Source organism: Symphalangus syndactylus, chromosome 1 (assembly GCF_028878055.3).
Source record: "Symphalangus syndactylus isolate Jambi chromosome 1, NHGRI_mSymSyn1-v2.1_pri, whole genome shotgun sequence".
Taxonomy (NCBI): Eukaryota; Metazoa; Chordata; class Mammalia; order Primates; family Hylobatidae; genus Symphalangus; species Symphalangus syndactylus.
Window position 1 is genome coordinate 62,062,201 of NC_072423.2, and position 13,161 is coordinate 62,075,361.

Genomic DNA, 13,161 nt, shown 5'->3' on the forward strand with positions numbered 1-13,161 from the left:
TATCACAGCTATCCAGGTTCCTGGACTTCCAAGACCTTCCATCCTAGGGATCATCACTACTGAGAAGCTTTCGAGTTTCACAGTTCAGTATTTTGAGAAAAAGAATCTGATTGGCTCAGCGTGAGTCAGGGGTCTACCTCCTGTCCAATCAGATTAGAGGAGCTGGGCCATCTGGCAGACACAAGTCAGGAAGCCCCCTCTTCAAGCCAGGACTGTGGGGCACTTCCAAAGACAGGAGCACAGGCTGGTCACAAACCGCAAGCTTGCCTACTTCATGTTCCTTCTTCAAACATGAATGCTTTTCTTATGGGGGCAGTTTTGTGGAAGCTAAAGAACTAATAAAGAAAAAGAAACCCATTAACACAATTTGATTCTAACTGCTTTGTCACTGATTGCGGTTTAATTCTGGATGGGTTGTTATTCTTAGTTAACCGGGAAGAAAAGATATAACAGTTTAGGGTAAATGAGGAGATAGAACATAATTCACATTTTTTTTTTATTAAAGTCTCTAGGCCTGAGTTAAAGTGATAATACCAGGAAAAACAGTATGTTTTGAAAAGCAATTCAGTTTATCATATATGTAATCAAGATATTAGGATTTCCATACTTCTTAAGATCTAGACGCCATGGCCTCACTCCCATTTCACACTTGTAAAAAGTCCAAAGTCTACTCAGAATTCCTGTGGGTTTTTTTTTTTTTTTTTTTTTTTTTTGAGACAGAGTCTCGCTCTGTCGCCCGGGCTGGAGTGCAGTGGTGCAATCTCGGCTCACTGCAAGCTCCGCCTCCCGGGTTCACGCCATTCTCCTGCCTCAGCCTCCGAGTAGCTGGGACTACAGGCGCCCGCCACCGCGCCCGGCTAATTTTTTGTATTTTTTTAACAACCTTTGTCTCCAGGCTTCTGCTTTCACTGATTAGTGCAGGTTATGGATCAATGCACCACCTGTATCTGCTGCCCATATCCCTTCCTTTCACACTGCATTCAATTCAGATGTTGACTCTGCTTCTTTCTGTCCTCCCACCAAATCAGAAACAACTCATGTAAGCAATAGTAGACTGCAATGAAGAGAAAGAGGGTGGCACCCCCAAACCACGACCCTCCTACAGCAGGCCCTGCAGGTGCTCAGCCCAGAGAGACAGGGCTCTGCCTTGAGTTTAGCAGCAGCCTCCAGAGAAGGGGAAGCTGGAAATGGAGAAGTGAAGGCTGGGAAATGGCCAGGCCTGTGGATGCCATTCAGCAGAAGCCAAGAAGGGAGGAAATCAGATGGAGGGGCCTCCAGGGTTATTGACATCAGACATCTGGAAATCAGGAGAGCAACATAGCAATAGGAAACCCAGGCTAGGGTTAGACCTAGCCAAAACTCTTTAAACCATCCCCCTCCTGGCTGACTGTTCTTTATAAAGCATTCTATACAATGCCCATGGCATACTGAAGCCCAAAGGCCAAGAGGCTACACACTGTAGTAGCTAAACACCTAGCAAGAGTCAGTGTGTTTGTCCCTAAACCTGTTTATATCATGTACATGTATAGCACGTGACTTACAAGTGGGAAAATAAGTAGCACTAGTGTTTCTGTAAAGACTAAATTGAACTCTATGGAAAGACATGTTAATACAAATAACCAAAAACCTGGTGTCAAATAAGCATAAGGAAAGTTGCTTGTAAAAGATGAAAAAATAAAAATCAAAAACATTCTGAACCCAAACTTCTTTTTTTTTCAAATTTCAATCTATATAGACTTTAATTTGTGCATTTGTGATAATTTATGACTGCAAAAAACACTTGTATTTTTAGAATGACATAGTGAAAGGCACATTTCATTTGAATGCATAGTGTACCATTCTAAAATATCCAAATTTCTTTACAAAGTGCTTGAGCAGTCACATACACATACGGTAATATCAAAATATATTTACACTCTATAAAGCTTAAAATTTTAAATCTGACTAAAATATATATTTTAAACTACAAAAAATTAGTGCTTTCTTCAGCTTAATTGTGTAAATAGGCCCTGCCTTCTAATTTTTTTAGTGGTTTGACTTCAATTAAAAAAAATTCTGTACACTGTGTAGTTACAAAATGCTGTCAGGTTTTAATGCTAAAAGCCTATTTTAGACATTACTTTCTTTGCTATTTGAGAACCGAAAAAGTGAGCAGACTGTACCTCAAAAGTATTTAGTGTTTTATTTTAATGTTGTATTAACACTGTTTAAATTAAAGCCAGACAATTAAGCTAAGTTCTTCTATTGTCCTTTGCCAAGGAAATTAACTGGCATTTTAAAATAACTTTAAACCACATATTGTTCCCCCTTTCTATAAGATTTTCTCCCAAAGGATCTTGGGTAATAAACAATTTGGAAGGTAGTATAAATAATCTCTGGACAATTTTAATTGTTCTCAGAGTACAATGAAAAGATGCTAAAACGTCCCAGCAAATATTTATAAATGTTTTTAGCTCAACTCTCCATAAATCAGTGTGCTTTTTCGTGTTTCTCATAAGATTTACACCTGAACAATTTTTGAGAGATGAGCTCACTGTGATTAAATAGTTAATTCAGTATGGTTACTTAACAGCTTGCTATTCCTGAGGTATAATGACCCTAACATGCTAAGCATAGGATCAAAGATGCTATTACTAAACTAAGAAAAAACAATAAAGTCATAGATTAGGAGAAAAAAATATAAAATCAAACCAAACCAAAACAAACAAAAAACTACAGGCAAGTGGAAAGTCATGGTTTGCAAAAAGACAACCCTAGAAGAGTATAAATAGCCACAGATGGATCCTTTGAAGAGTTGTATAAAATATTTCATCAAATTATTTTTGAGACTTTTGAGGTACAGCTTTAGTGTTATAATTCTTTTTTTATAAAATGTAGACTGTTTTATCAAAAATATTTATATATTCTGTTACAATATATTGCTTTTGCCCTCAATAACTGCCAATATAAAGTCTGGATCCAGTGGCCTAAAATGTACAAATGCACTTAATGTAAATGCTGGAGTTTGAAGTGTCTGCTTGGCCACTGTACAAAAGTGATGAAGTGGTAAAATTAAATAATAAGCCTACAACATAGAATACATTAAAACTTGCACATATACATGTTCACAGCATGTATACAATGATAATCCCTACAGTTTAATCAAGTTATAGTTCCCTTCTACAGCAGACACAAAACCAAGGTGAACTAGGTAGGCAGATGTAGAGTGAATATCAAAAAAGGGGCAATCGGTTCACTGATTCTGGAAGATATGACTAAACATACTGAGCATCTAGACTTTGGGAATGCATACAAGTAACAATATCTCGGTTCAGCTGATTAAAAGTCGTCATTCTTAACATCTTAAGTAAATGCTGATCTTGTTTGTTTCAGCACTATTTAATAAACAAAAAAAATTTTTTGGCAAGCAGCTCTCTTGGGAAGCTATAAGCCTCTGTTACATGGTTGATAAAAAAGGCAATATAAAGTTTTCTCCTAATAAATATAGAACATTTATAAAATAAGACATCAATTCATTCTGTTTTTTAAAAAAAATCAAGCCCCAAATTGTATACAAACTGCCATGTTTTTTGATATTACAGTAATCTCTTTTTTTTAAAAAAAGGAGCATTTGCCTTATTCGAACAGAATCATATTTTATGTGAACAGTAATAGCATTCCAAGCCCTTTTTTTCCTTTTGTAAGACATAGTTAAGTGATTAATTTTCCTTCCACTTAAGGTGGGCATATGGCAAAGCTAGGGACTATAAAAAAGTGGTTTTTTTCTTTCTTTTTTAAAATAGACTATTGATCCAAAAGTGTTTGTGATGGATTTTCATGGCCGATGTTCACTCAACTTAAACTCCATGAAACTGTTTCCAGTGCTCATATTTACCCTGAAGTACAATGAGAAGCCACTTTTGAAGAAGTATTAGAATGGTACTTTTAAACAAATCTTCACGTGTTTCAATTAAAAAAAAAAACTCAGAAGCTATTGGTGGCACAGAGAGCAAATGAAGGGTTGCTATTTTTAAGAGGTCTTCTTGTGAGTCAGTCAGCTTGGTTTCGCAGTGTCTAGCAAATTAACACCAATCAGCAATGTAGTCAAAATCTCTGAACATTTCCTGCTCCTCTTCCGAAAGTATCCTTGGTTCTAGAGGTGGAGTCAGAATAGGTGCTTCTGAGGTAAATTCATCATCAAAATTACTAACATCTTCTCGTCTTATGGTATGTATAAATGGTGGCTTTACTTTTTTGTCCATCAGAGCGCTCCAATCAATTAGCCAGAAAAATGGGTGCTTTTTTACATCCTCTGTATCTTTCTCGCTAGTCCCAAGGCGCCGCTCAGGATTTCTTCTTAACAGCCTTCTCATTATAGAAATGGCTTCTGTAGATAAGAACCTTGGATACCTTACTTCATCATTTATAATATTGTCAAAAACTTCCTCTTTATCATAACCATGAAAGGGAGACTTACCAACAAGCATTACATATATAAGCACACCAAGGCCCCACCAATCTACAGCCCTTGTATAAGAAGTTTCTGTTAATACTTCTGGGGCAAGAAATTCAGGAGTGCCACAAAATGTGCTTGTTCTATCTCCATATCCCATTCCTTCTCTGCAAACACCAAAATCAGCAATTTTCACACAGCCCTCTGTATCTAGCAATAAGTTACCCAATTTCAAATCTCTATAAACAATTTTGTGTTCATGTAAATACTGCAACCCAAGAACTACACAAGCAGCATAAAATACAGCTCTTGGTTCAGAAAAGACGTCAGTATGAATGTGCATCATTAGGTCCCCAATGGCAGCATATTCCACTACAAAGCAAACATGCTCTTTGGTTTGGAAACATGCAAAAAGGTTCACCAAAAAGGGATGCCTTACACTATTCACAGTTTCAAAAATTCTTTTTTCAGACATCAGTCTGTCTACTTCATCTTGAGCCACAATATCTCCTTTCTTTAACGATTTTATAGCAAACATCTCATTTGTGTGTTTATATTCAGCTAAAAGCACCTTTCCAAAATTTCCTCTTCCCAAGACAGCACAACACCTGAAATCTTGTAGATTAAACTGAAACTTTGCTGAGATCTTCTGTCCTCAGGTTCTTGAATACCACTATATTCTAGGCCTGACTGAGGAATATCAGGCCTGTATTCAGATTGAGATTTTGGAAGTATACTATGTCTGTCATTCTCAATCTCAAAAGCAGTCTCTGAATCCTGTCCTGGTGTATCCAAAACTCTTAATTCAGAAGATTCATCTATTTCTCCAAGGGAAGAAGCTTGTGGTGGGGCTGGAGGAGGTTCAGGCTCAAGATCAAAGTCCAATTTGGTTACTGTAGAATCACTAGCTGGAGGTGCTAGTTCAGGGATGCGTACATCAACCACTGGCACTGTAGTAGGCACAGGAGCTTGAGGGCTGGAGGTGCCAGAATGATTTACTGTACGAACAGCTCTTCTTACTAGCCTTCCCCAAGTGGCAATATTAATATTCATTTGAGGAGCTCTGAGAAATGTTTTGCCTTGTTGCTTTGAAAAAATTTTCTTTTGTCTTTGAAGTTTTGGTCTTCTTTCAATAACTGGATTTAAAAAGGTAACCTCTGCAAATAAAGTACCCTGTGGTTCCAAATAAAAACACATGCCATGCCGTTGGTTGTCTAAAACATCTTCTAACCTCAGAAATTTTACAGCACACAGAGACCGCCAATCACGCCAATAAACTGAAATTTCCAGTTCACGTGACCTGTCCAGTTCCAGTGTAAACTTCTGGTCCCATGACTGATTGGAAATGGGTTTCCAGCTAGATTGGCCAACCACAGTATTATCGAGCTTCAAAACAGCACAGATATCATTGGACAAGTCATCGGTTTTTAGAAGATTTCGACTACTTCCGCTTTTACTTTTACTCATTCTGCTCATGAAAGATGATCTGGTTTCACTTGGACTTCAACCAGGCAGTGCAACTGATGTTGCTTTTGACTGTCCAGGGACATTCTCTAGGATATCTTGGCAGCCCATGAGACAAACTTCCAAAGTACTTGTTAATGCTGCTGGTTTGGATAGTGTACTATATGGATTTTGTGTAGATATCATACTTTGACGTGGACTTAGTGTTGGTGATGCAGCAACAAGTGAAAGTTCTTCAGTAATAATACCTCTTTCGGGATGATTCTTGGGGAGTTCATTTAATCTTTGCTCTAATGAATACTTTAAAAGGTTCAACTTCTGACGATTCATTAAATCTTACTTGAGCTTCTGAAAGTGCTTTTCTGTCTGTTACTTTTCCTGAGTCAAGTAATTTCATTACATTCTTTGCACCTTCTGCTACTGCAGAGTCTATGCTAAAATGATGCCTTAATTCTTCCACCCGAAGTTCAAGAGGACTTATCACAGGTTTTGCATTATCAAAAGCCAATTCATTAGTCTGGACTGCCTGAAGAATCTGCATTCGTATGAGTTCTATTTTTGTCTTGCTGTCCTGGAGCAGTTGCTGAGCTGTACCATGGAGTTTCCGATCCTTTGAAGATCCATTTGAATACATCTGTGTCATATTCTCTAGACCTTGTTTTACTTTAAGTTCTATATCCAATTGTTTTTGTAGAGCCTTCAATCTATTGTTGCTAGTAGAACAACAAGGGTCACTATTTGAAGTATCTGGAGTCCTTGGGCAATCTGTAATATCTTCTGGATCTGATACAATAATATGTGCATTTACTTCCTGCAGCTTGTGACGTAGTTCTTCTAATTTTTTATTTGATTTTTTCAAAATGTTGTCTACATAAGCCAAACTTTTTTTATCTGTTGTGACTTTCCTCAGATTTTCAGATCCTTCTTTGATTTTCAGTTCTTTCCTTATTTCTCTCTTAATTCGATCCTTGATATCATGCAATTTTTGCTGCACCATTGTATCTGAAAAGTCTAATTTTTAACAGCACTCACATTCTCAGGAAACGGAAGACTTCGGGAATCCCACTGCAGTTCCGTGAGCACAATCTCCCCCCATTCGGGGTTGGACGCCATTGCGCTCTGGTATGGAGGGTCCGCACCTGGACGCGGCCACCGCTGGCGAAGAGAGAAGGCCGGACGGGGATCGGAGTGGGGGTGAGGAGAGGGGAGAGAAAGAAAAAAAGAAACAACTAGGGATTCATGGAGGCGCAGCCCCTGCTGGAGGCGCGGCTTATTCCGTCGGGTTCATCTAGAGTGGCGGGGAGTGAGGGCACTCGTAGCGGGCTTCCTCTCGACACCCGCCGGCCGCCACCGCCGCCCACACCGGAATGTTGGTCTAGTCGCTCCCTGGGCGACGCCAGAATCCGCCTCAAGCTTCTAGGTTCCGGGCGCTGCGGCCACTGCTGCAGCTCCTCCTGTCCCACCGTTTGGCTGTCACCGCATGGCAAAAGCCCCCAAACTTCTTTGAAAGTCTTAAATTATCTTTCCACTAACAAAAAGGAAACAAAAGAAAGAAAGAAAAAGAAAAAGGCCAAAATAGCTGGAATGGACACACACTGCATCACAGGTGTGATTTATTCATAGAAAACTGTGGAAAAACTCCAAAGAGCAAAACCATGAAGAAGAGGTCTTAGCCCTACATCAACAACATGTGGGTTTACTGTTTGTACTGGCTTGGCCACTGTACAAAAGTGATGAAGTGGTAAAATTAAATAATAAGCCTACAACATAGAATACATTAAAACTTGCACATATACATGTTCACAGCATGTATACAATGATAATCCCTACAGTTTAATCAAGTTATAGTTCCCTTCTACAGCAGACACAAAACCAAGGTGAACTAGGTAGGCAGATGTAGAGTGAATATCAAAAAAGGGGCAATCGGTTCACTGATTCTGGAAGATATGACTAAACATACTGAGCATCTAGACTTTGGGAATGCATACAGGTAACAATATCTCGGTTCAGCTGATTAAAAGTCGTCATTCTTACCATCTTAAGTAAATGCTGATCTTGTTGGTTTCAGCACTATTTAATAAACAAAAAAAATCTTTGGCAAGCAGCTCTGTTGGAAAGCTATAAGCCTCTGTTACATGGTTGATAAAAAAGGCAATATAAAGTTTTCTCCTAATAAATATAGAACATTTATAAAGTAAGACATCAATTCATTCTGTTTTTTAAAAAAAATCAAGCCCCAAATTGTATACAAACTGCCATGTTTTTTGATATTACAGTAATCTCTTTTTTTAAAAAAAAAAAGGAGCATTTGCCTTATTCAAACAGAATCATATTTTATGTGAACAGTAATAGCATTCCAAGCCCTTTTTTTCCTTTTGTAAGACATAGTTAAGTGATTAATTTTCCTTCCACTTAAGGTGGGCATATGGCAAAGCTAGGGACTATAAAAAAGTGCTTTTTTTCTTTCTTTTTTAAAATAGACTATTGATCCAAAAGTATTTGTGATGGATTTTCATGGCCGATATTCACTCAACTTAAACTCCATGAAACTGTTTCCAGTGCTCATATTTACCCTGAAGTACAATGAGAAGCCACTTTTGAAGAAGTATTAGAATGGTACTTTTAAACAAATCTTCACGTGTTTCAATTAAAAAAAAAACTCAGAAGCTATTGGTGGCACAGAGAGCAAATGAAGGGTTGCTATTTTTAAGAGGTCTTCTTGTGAGTCAGTCAGCTTGGTTTCGCAGTGTCTAGCAAATTAACACCAATCAGCAATGTAGTCAAAATCTCTGAACATTTCCTGCTCCTCTTCCGAAAGTATCCTTGGTTCTAGAGGTGGAGTCAGAATAGGTGCTTCTGAGGTAAATTCATCATCAAAATTACTAACATCTTCTCGTCTTATGGTATGTATAAATGGTGGCTTTACTTTTTTGTCCATCAGAGCGCTCCAATCAATTAGCCAGAAAAATGGGTGCTTTTTTACATCCTCTGTATCTTTCTCGCTAGTCCCAAGGCGCCGCTCAGGATTTCTTCTTAACAGCCTTCTCATTATAGAAATGGCTTCTGTAGTTAAGAACCTTGGATACCTTACTTCATCATTTATAATATTGTCAAAAACTTCCTCTTTATCATAACCATGAAAGGGAGACTTACCAACAAGCATTACATATATAAGCACACCAAGGCCCCACCAATCTACAGCCCTTGTATAAGAAGTTTCTGTTAATACTTCTGGGGCAAGAAATTCAGGAGTGCCACAAAATGTGCTTGTTCTATCTCCATATCCCATTCCTTCTCTGCAAACACCAAAATCAGCAATTTTCACACAGCCCTCTGTATCTAGCAATAAGTTACCCAATTTCAAATCTCTATAAACAATTTTGTGTTCATGTAAGTACTGCAACCCAAGAACTACACAAGCAGCATAAAATACAGCTCTTGGTTCAGAAAAGACGTCAGTGTGAATGTGCATCATTAGGTCCCCAATGGCAGCATATTCCACTACAAAGCAAACATGCTCTTTGGTTTGGAAACATGCAAAAAGGTTCACCAAAAAGGGATGCCTTACACTATTCACAGTTTCAAAAATTCTTTTTTCAGACATCAGTCTGTCTACTTCATCTTGAGCCACAATATCTCCTTTCTTTAAGGATTTTATAGCAAACATCTCATTTGTGTGTTTATATTCAGCTAAAAGCACCTTTCCAAAATTTCCTCTTCCCAAGACAGCACAACACCTGAAATCTTGTAGATTAAACTGAAACTTTGCTGAGATCTTCTGTCCTCAAGTTCTTGAATACCACTATATTCTAGGCCTGACTGAGGAGTATCAGGCCTGTATTCAGATTGAGATTTTGGAAGTATACTATGTCTGTCATTCTCAATCTCAAAAGCAGTCTCTGAATCCTGTCCTGGTGTATCCAAAACTCTTAATTCAGAAGATTCATCTATTTCTCCAAGGGAAGAAGCTTGTGGTGGGGCTGGAGGAGGTTCAGGCTCAAGATCAAAGTCCAATTTGGTTACTGTAGAATCACTAGCTGGAGGTGCTAGTTCAGGGATGCGTACATCAACCACTGGCACTGTAGTAGGCAGAGGAGCTTGAGGGCTGGAGGTGCCAGAATGATTTACTGTATGAATAGCTCTTCTTACTAGCCTTCCCCAAGTGGCAATATTAATATTCATTTGAGGAGCTCTGAGAAATGTTTTGCCTTGTTGCTTTGAAAAAAATTTCTTTTGTCTTTGAAGTTTTGGTCTTCTTTCAATAACTGGATTTAAAAAGGTAACTTCTGCAAATAAAGTACCCTGTGGTTCCAAATAAAGACACATGCCATGCCGTTGGTTGTCTAAAACATCTTCTAACCTCAGAAATTTTACAGCACACAGAGACCGCCAATCACGCCAATAAACTGAAATTTCCAGTTCACGTGACCTGTCCAGTTCCAGTGTAAACTTCTGGTCCCATGACTGATTGGAAATGGGTTTCCAGCTAGATTGGCCAACCACAGTATTATCGAGCTTCAAAACAGCACAGATATCATTGGACAAGTCATCGGTTTTTAGAAGATTTCGACTACTTCCGCTTTTACTTTTACTCGTTCTGCTCATGAAAGATGATCTGGTTTCACTTGGACTTCAACCAGGCAGTGCAACTGATGTTGCTTTTGACTGTCCAGGGACATTCTCTAGGATATCTTGGCAGCCCATGAGACAAACTTCCAAAGTACTTGTTAATGCTGCTGGTTTGGAGAGTGTAATATATTGATTTTGTGTAGATATCATACTTTGACGTGGACTTAGTGTTGGTGATGCAGCAACAAGTGAAAGTTCTTCAGTAATAATACCTCTTTTGGGATGATTCTTGGGGAGTTCATTTAATCTTTGCTCTAATGAATACTTTAAAAGGTTCAACTTCTGACGATTCATTAAATCTTACTTGAGCTTCTGAAAGTGCTTTTCTGTCTGTTACTTTTCCTGAGTCAAGTAATTTCATTACATTCTTTGCACCTTCTGCTACTGCAGAGTCTATGCTAAAATGATGCCTTAATTCTTCCACCCGAAGTTCAAGAGGACTTATCACAGGTTTTGCATTATCAAAAGCCAATTCATTAGTCTGGACTGCCTGAAGAATCTGCATTCGTATGAGTTCTATTTTTGTCTTGCTGTCCTGGAGCAGTTGCTGAGCTGTACCATGGAGTTTCCGATCCTTTGAAGATCCATTTGAATACATCTGTATCATATTCTCTAGACCTTGTTTTACTTTAAGTTCTATATCCAATTGTTTTTGTAGAGCCTTCAATCTATTGTTGCTAGTAGAACAACAAGGGTCACTATTTGAAGTATCTGGAGTCCTTGGGCAATCTGTAATATCTTCTGGATCTGATACAATAATATGTGCATTTACTTCCTGCAGCTTGTGACGTAGTTCTTCTAATTTTTTATTTGATTTTTTCAAAATGTTGTCTACATAAGCCAAACTTTTTTTATCTGTTGTGACTTTCCTCAGATTTTCAGATCCTTCTTTGATTTTCAGTTCTTTCCTTATTTCTCTCTTAATTTGATCCTTGATATCATGCAATTTTTGCTGCACCATTGTATCTGAAAAGTCTAATTTTTTAACAGCACTCACATTCTCAGGAAACGGAAGACTTCGGGAATCCCACTGCAGTTCCGTGAGCAGAATCTCCTCCCATTCGGGGTTGGACGCCATTGCGCTCCGGTATGGAGGGTCCGCACCTGGACGCGGCCGCCTCTGGCGAAGAGAGAAGGCCAGACGGGGCTCGGAGTAGGGGTGAGGAGAGGGGAGAGAAAGAAAAAAAAAACAACTAGGGATTCATGGAGGCGCAGCCCCTGCTGGAGGCACGGCTTATTCCGTCGGGTTCATCGAGAGTGGCGGGGAGTGAGGGCACTCGTAGCGGGCTTCCTCTCGCCGCCCACCGGCCGCCACCACAGCCCACACCGGAATGTTGGTCTAGTCGCTCCCTGGGCGACGCCAGAATCCGCCTCAAGCTTCTACGTTCCAGGCGCTGCGGCCACTGCTGCAGCTCCTCCTGTCCCACCGTTTGGCTGTCACCGCATGGCAAAAGCCCCCAAACTTCTTTGAAAGTCTTAAATTATCTTTCCACTAACAAAAAGGAAACAAAAGAAAGAAAGAAAAAGAAAAAGGCCAAAATAGCTGGAATGGACACACACTGCATCACAGGTGTGATTTATTCATAGAAAACTGTGGAAAAACTCCAAAGAGCAAAACCATGAAGAAGAGGTCTTAGCCCTACATCAAGAGCATGTGGGTTTACTGTTTGTTTTGAATTTTTTTATTCTTTATTTTAACTGTATTTTTGAAAATTGATCCAACAACATGATTATGTCAAGAAAGATGGTTTATGCTGAGCCTGGGAATTTGGAAAGCTGATGCTATTCTTTGTGGCACGTTCTCTGTATTCTACAGATTCTCAGCCAGCAATTACGAAGTACAGGGGCCAAGCTCAAAGAGGAAACCAGGACAGGCTTAGATAGAAAATGAAGGTCTGTGTCAAGGAAAAGAAGTCCAGGATGGGGCCTAAATCCTAGGAAGATCCAGTAGACACACAGGACGGGACACTGGATGGAAGCTGAGGCCTAGAGCTGGGGTGGGAAGCAGAGATTAGTGCAACTGGGTGTCCCAGGCTTGCTGCTAAAGCCCAAATCCTGAGTCTAGTTGGCAGCAAAGAGACTTGGGCAGTAGGAGCTTGAAGACAAAGGTGATTAGGAAGCCACAGGAATCTCGGGTAGACATCAGACTTTTTACAAGTGTGAAATGAGAGTCGAGGCCATAGCATCTAGATCTTAAGAAGTGTGGAATTCCCAGTAATACCTTTATTACATATTAATGAACTGAATTTCCTTCAATTTCTTTTCAGATTATGGATCAACACACCACCTGTAACCACTGCCTATGTCCCTCCCTTTCACATTGCATTAACTTCAGATGTGGGCTCTACCTCTTTCTGTCTTCTCACCAAATCAAAAACCCCTCACATAAGCAATAGTAGACTCCATGAAGTCCAGTCATCAGCTTTCCAAATTCTCAGGCTCAACATAAACCCTTTATCTTGACGTGATCATGTTGTTGGATTGCAGCAGGAGTAACGGGGAAGGAGAGGCTGGCAGTAATTTACACAAGGGACCCAGTAGTTCTGTCTGAGCTACCAGGTACCAAGAAGGTGACCTTCATTCAAACCCTACTGGACAAGAGTGGAGATAGTTAGGTCACAATTGTTATTGCCCTG

General features: G+C 39.4%; 2 protein-coding genes across 2 annotated transcripts; both read right to left on the reverse strand.

Annotated features, from left to right (window-relative positions):
• Window positions 1-3,964: 3,964 nt before the first annotated feature.
• Window positions 3,965-7,009, reverse strand: LOC129459271 (serine/threonine-protein kinase N2-like). The gene is given in 5 exon segments (XM_063614221.1): window positions 3,965-5,068; window positions 5,071-5,589; window positions 5,728-6,218; window positions 6,220-6,916; window positions 6,919-7,009. Coding segments are annotated over 5 exon segments (2,805 nt in total). The 3' UTR covers window positions 3,965-4,061.
• A 1,548-nt stretch (window positions 7,010-8,557) lies between these two features.
• On the reverse strand, window positions 8,558-11,870 carry LOC129459276 (serine/threonine-protein kinase N2-like). Its single transcript, XM_063614267.1, is given in 4 exon segments — window positions 8,558-9,661; window positions 9,664-10,182; window positions 10,321-10,811; window positions 10,813-11,870. Coding segments are annotated over 4 exon segments (2,808 nt in total). The 5' UTR covers window positions 11,604-11,870; the 3' UTR covers window positions 8,558-8,654.
• Between the last annotated feature and the right edge of the window lie 1,291 nt (window positions 11,871-13,161).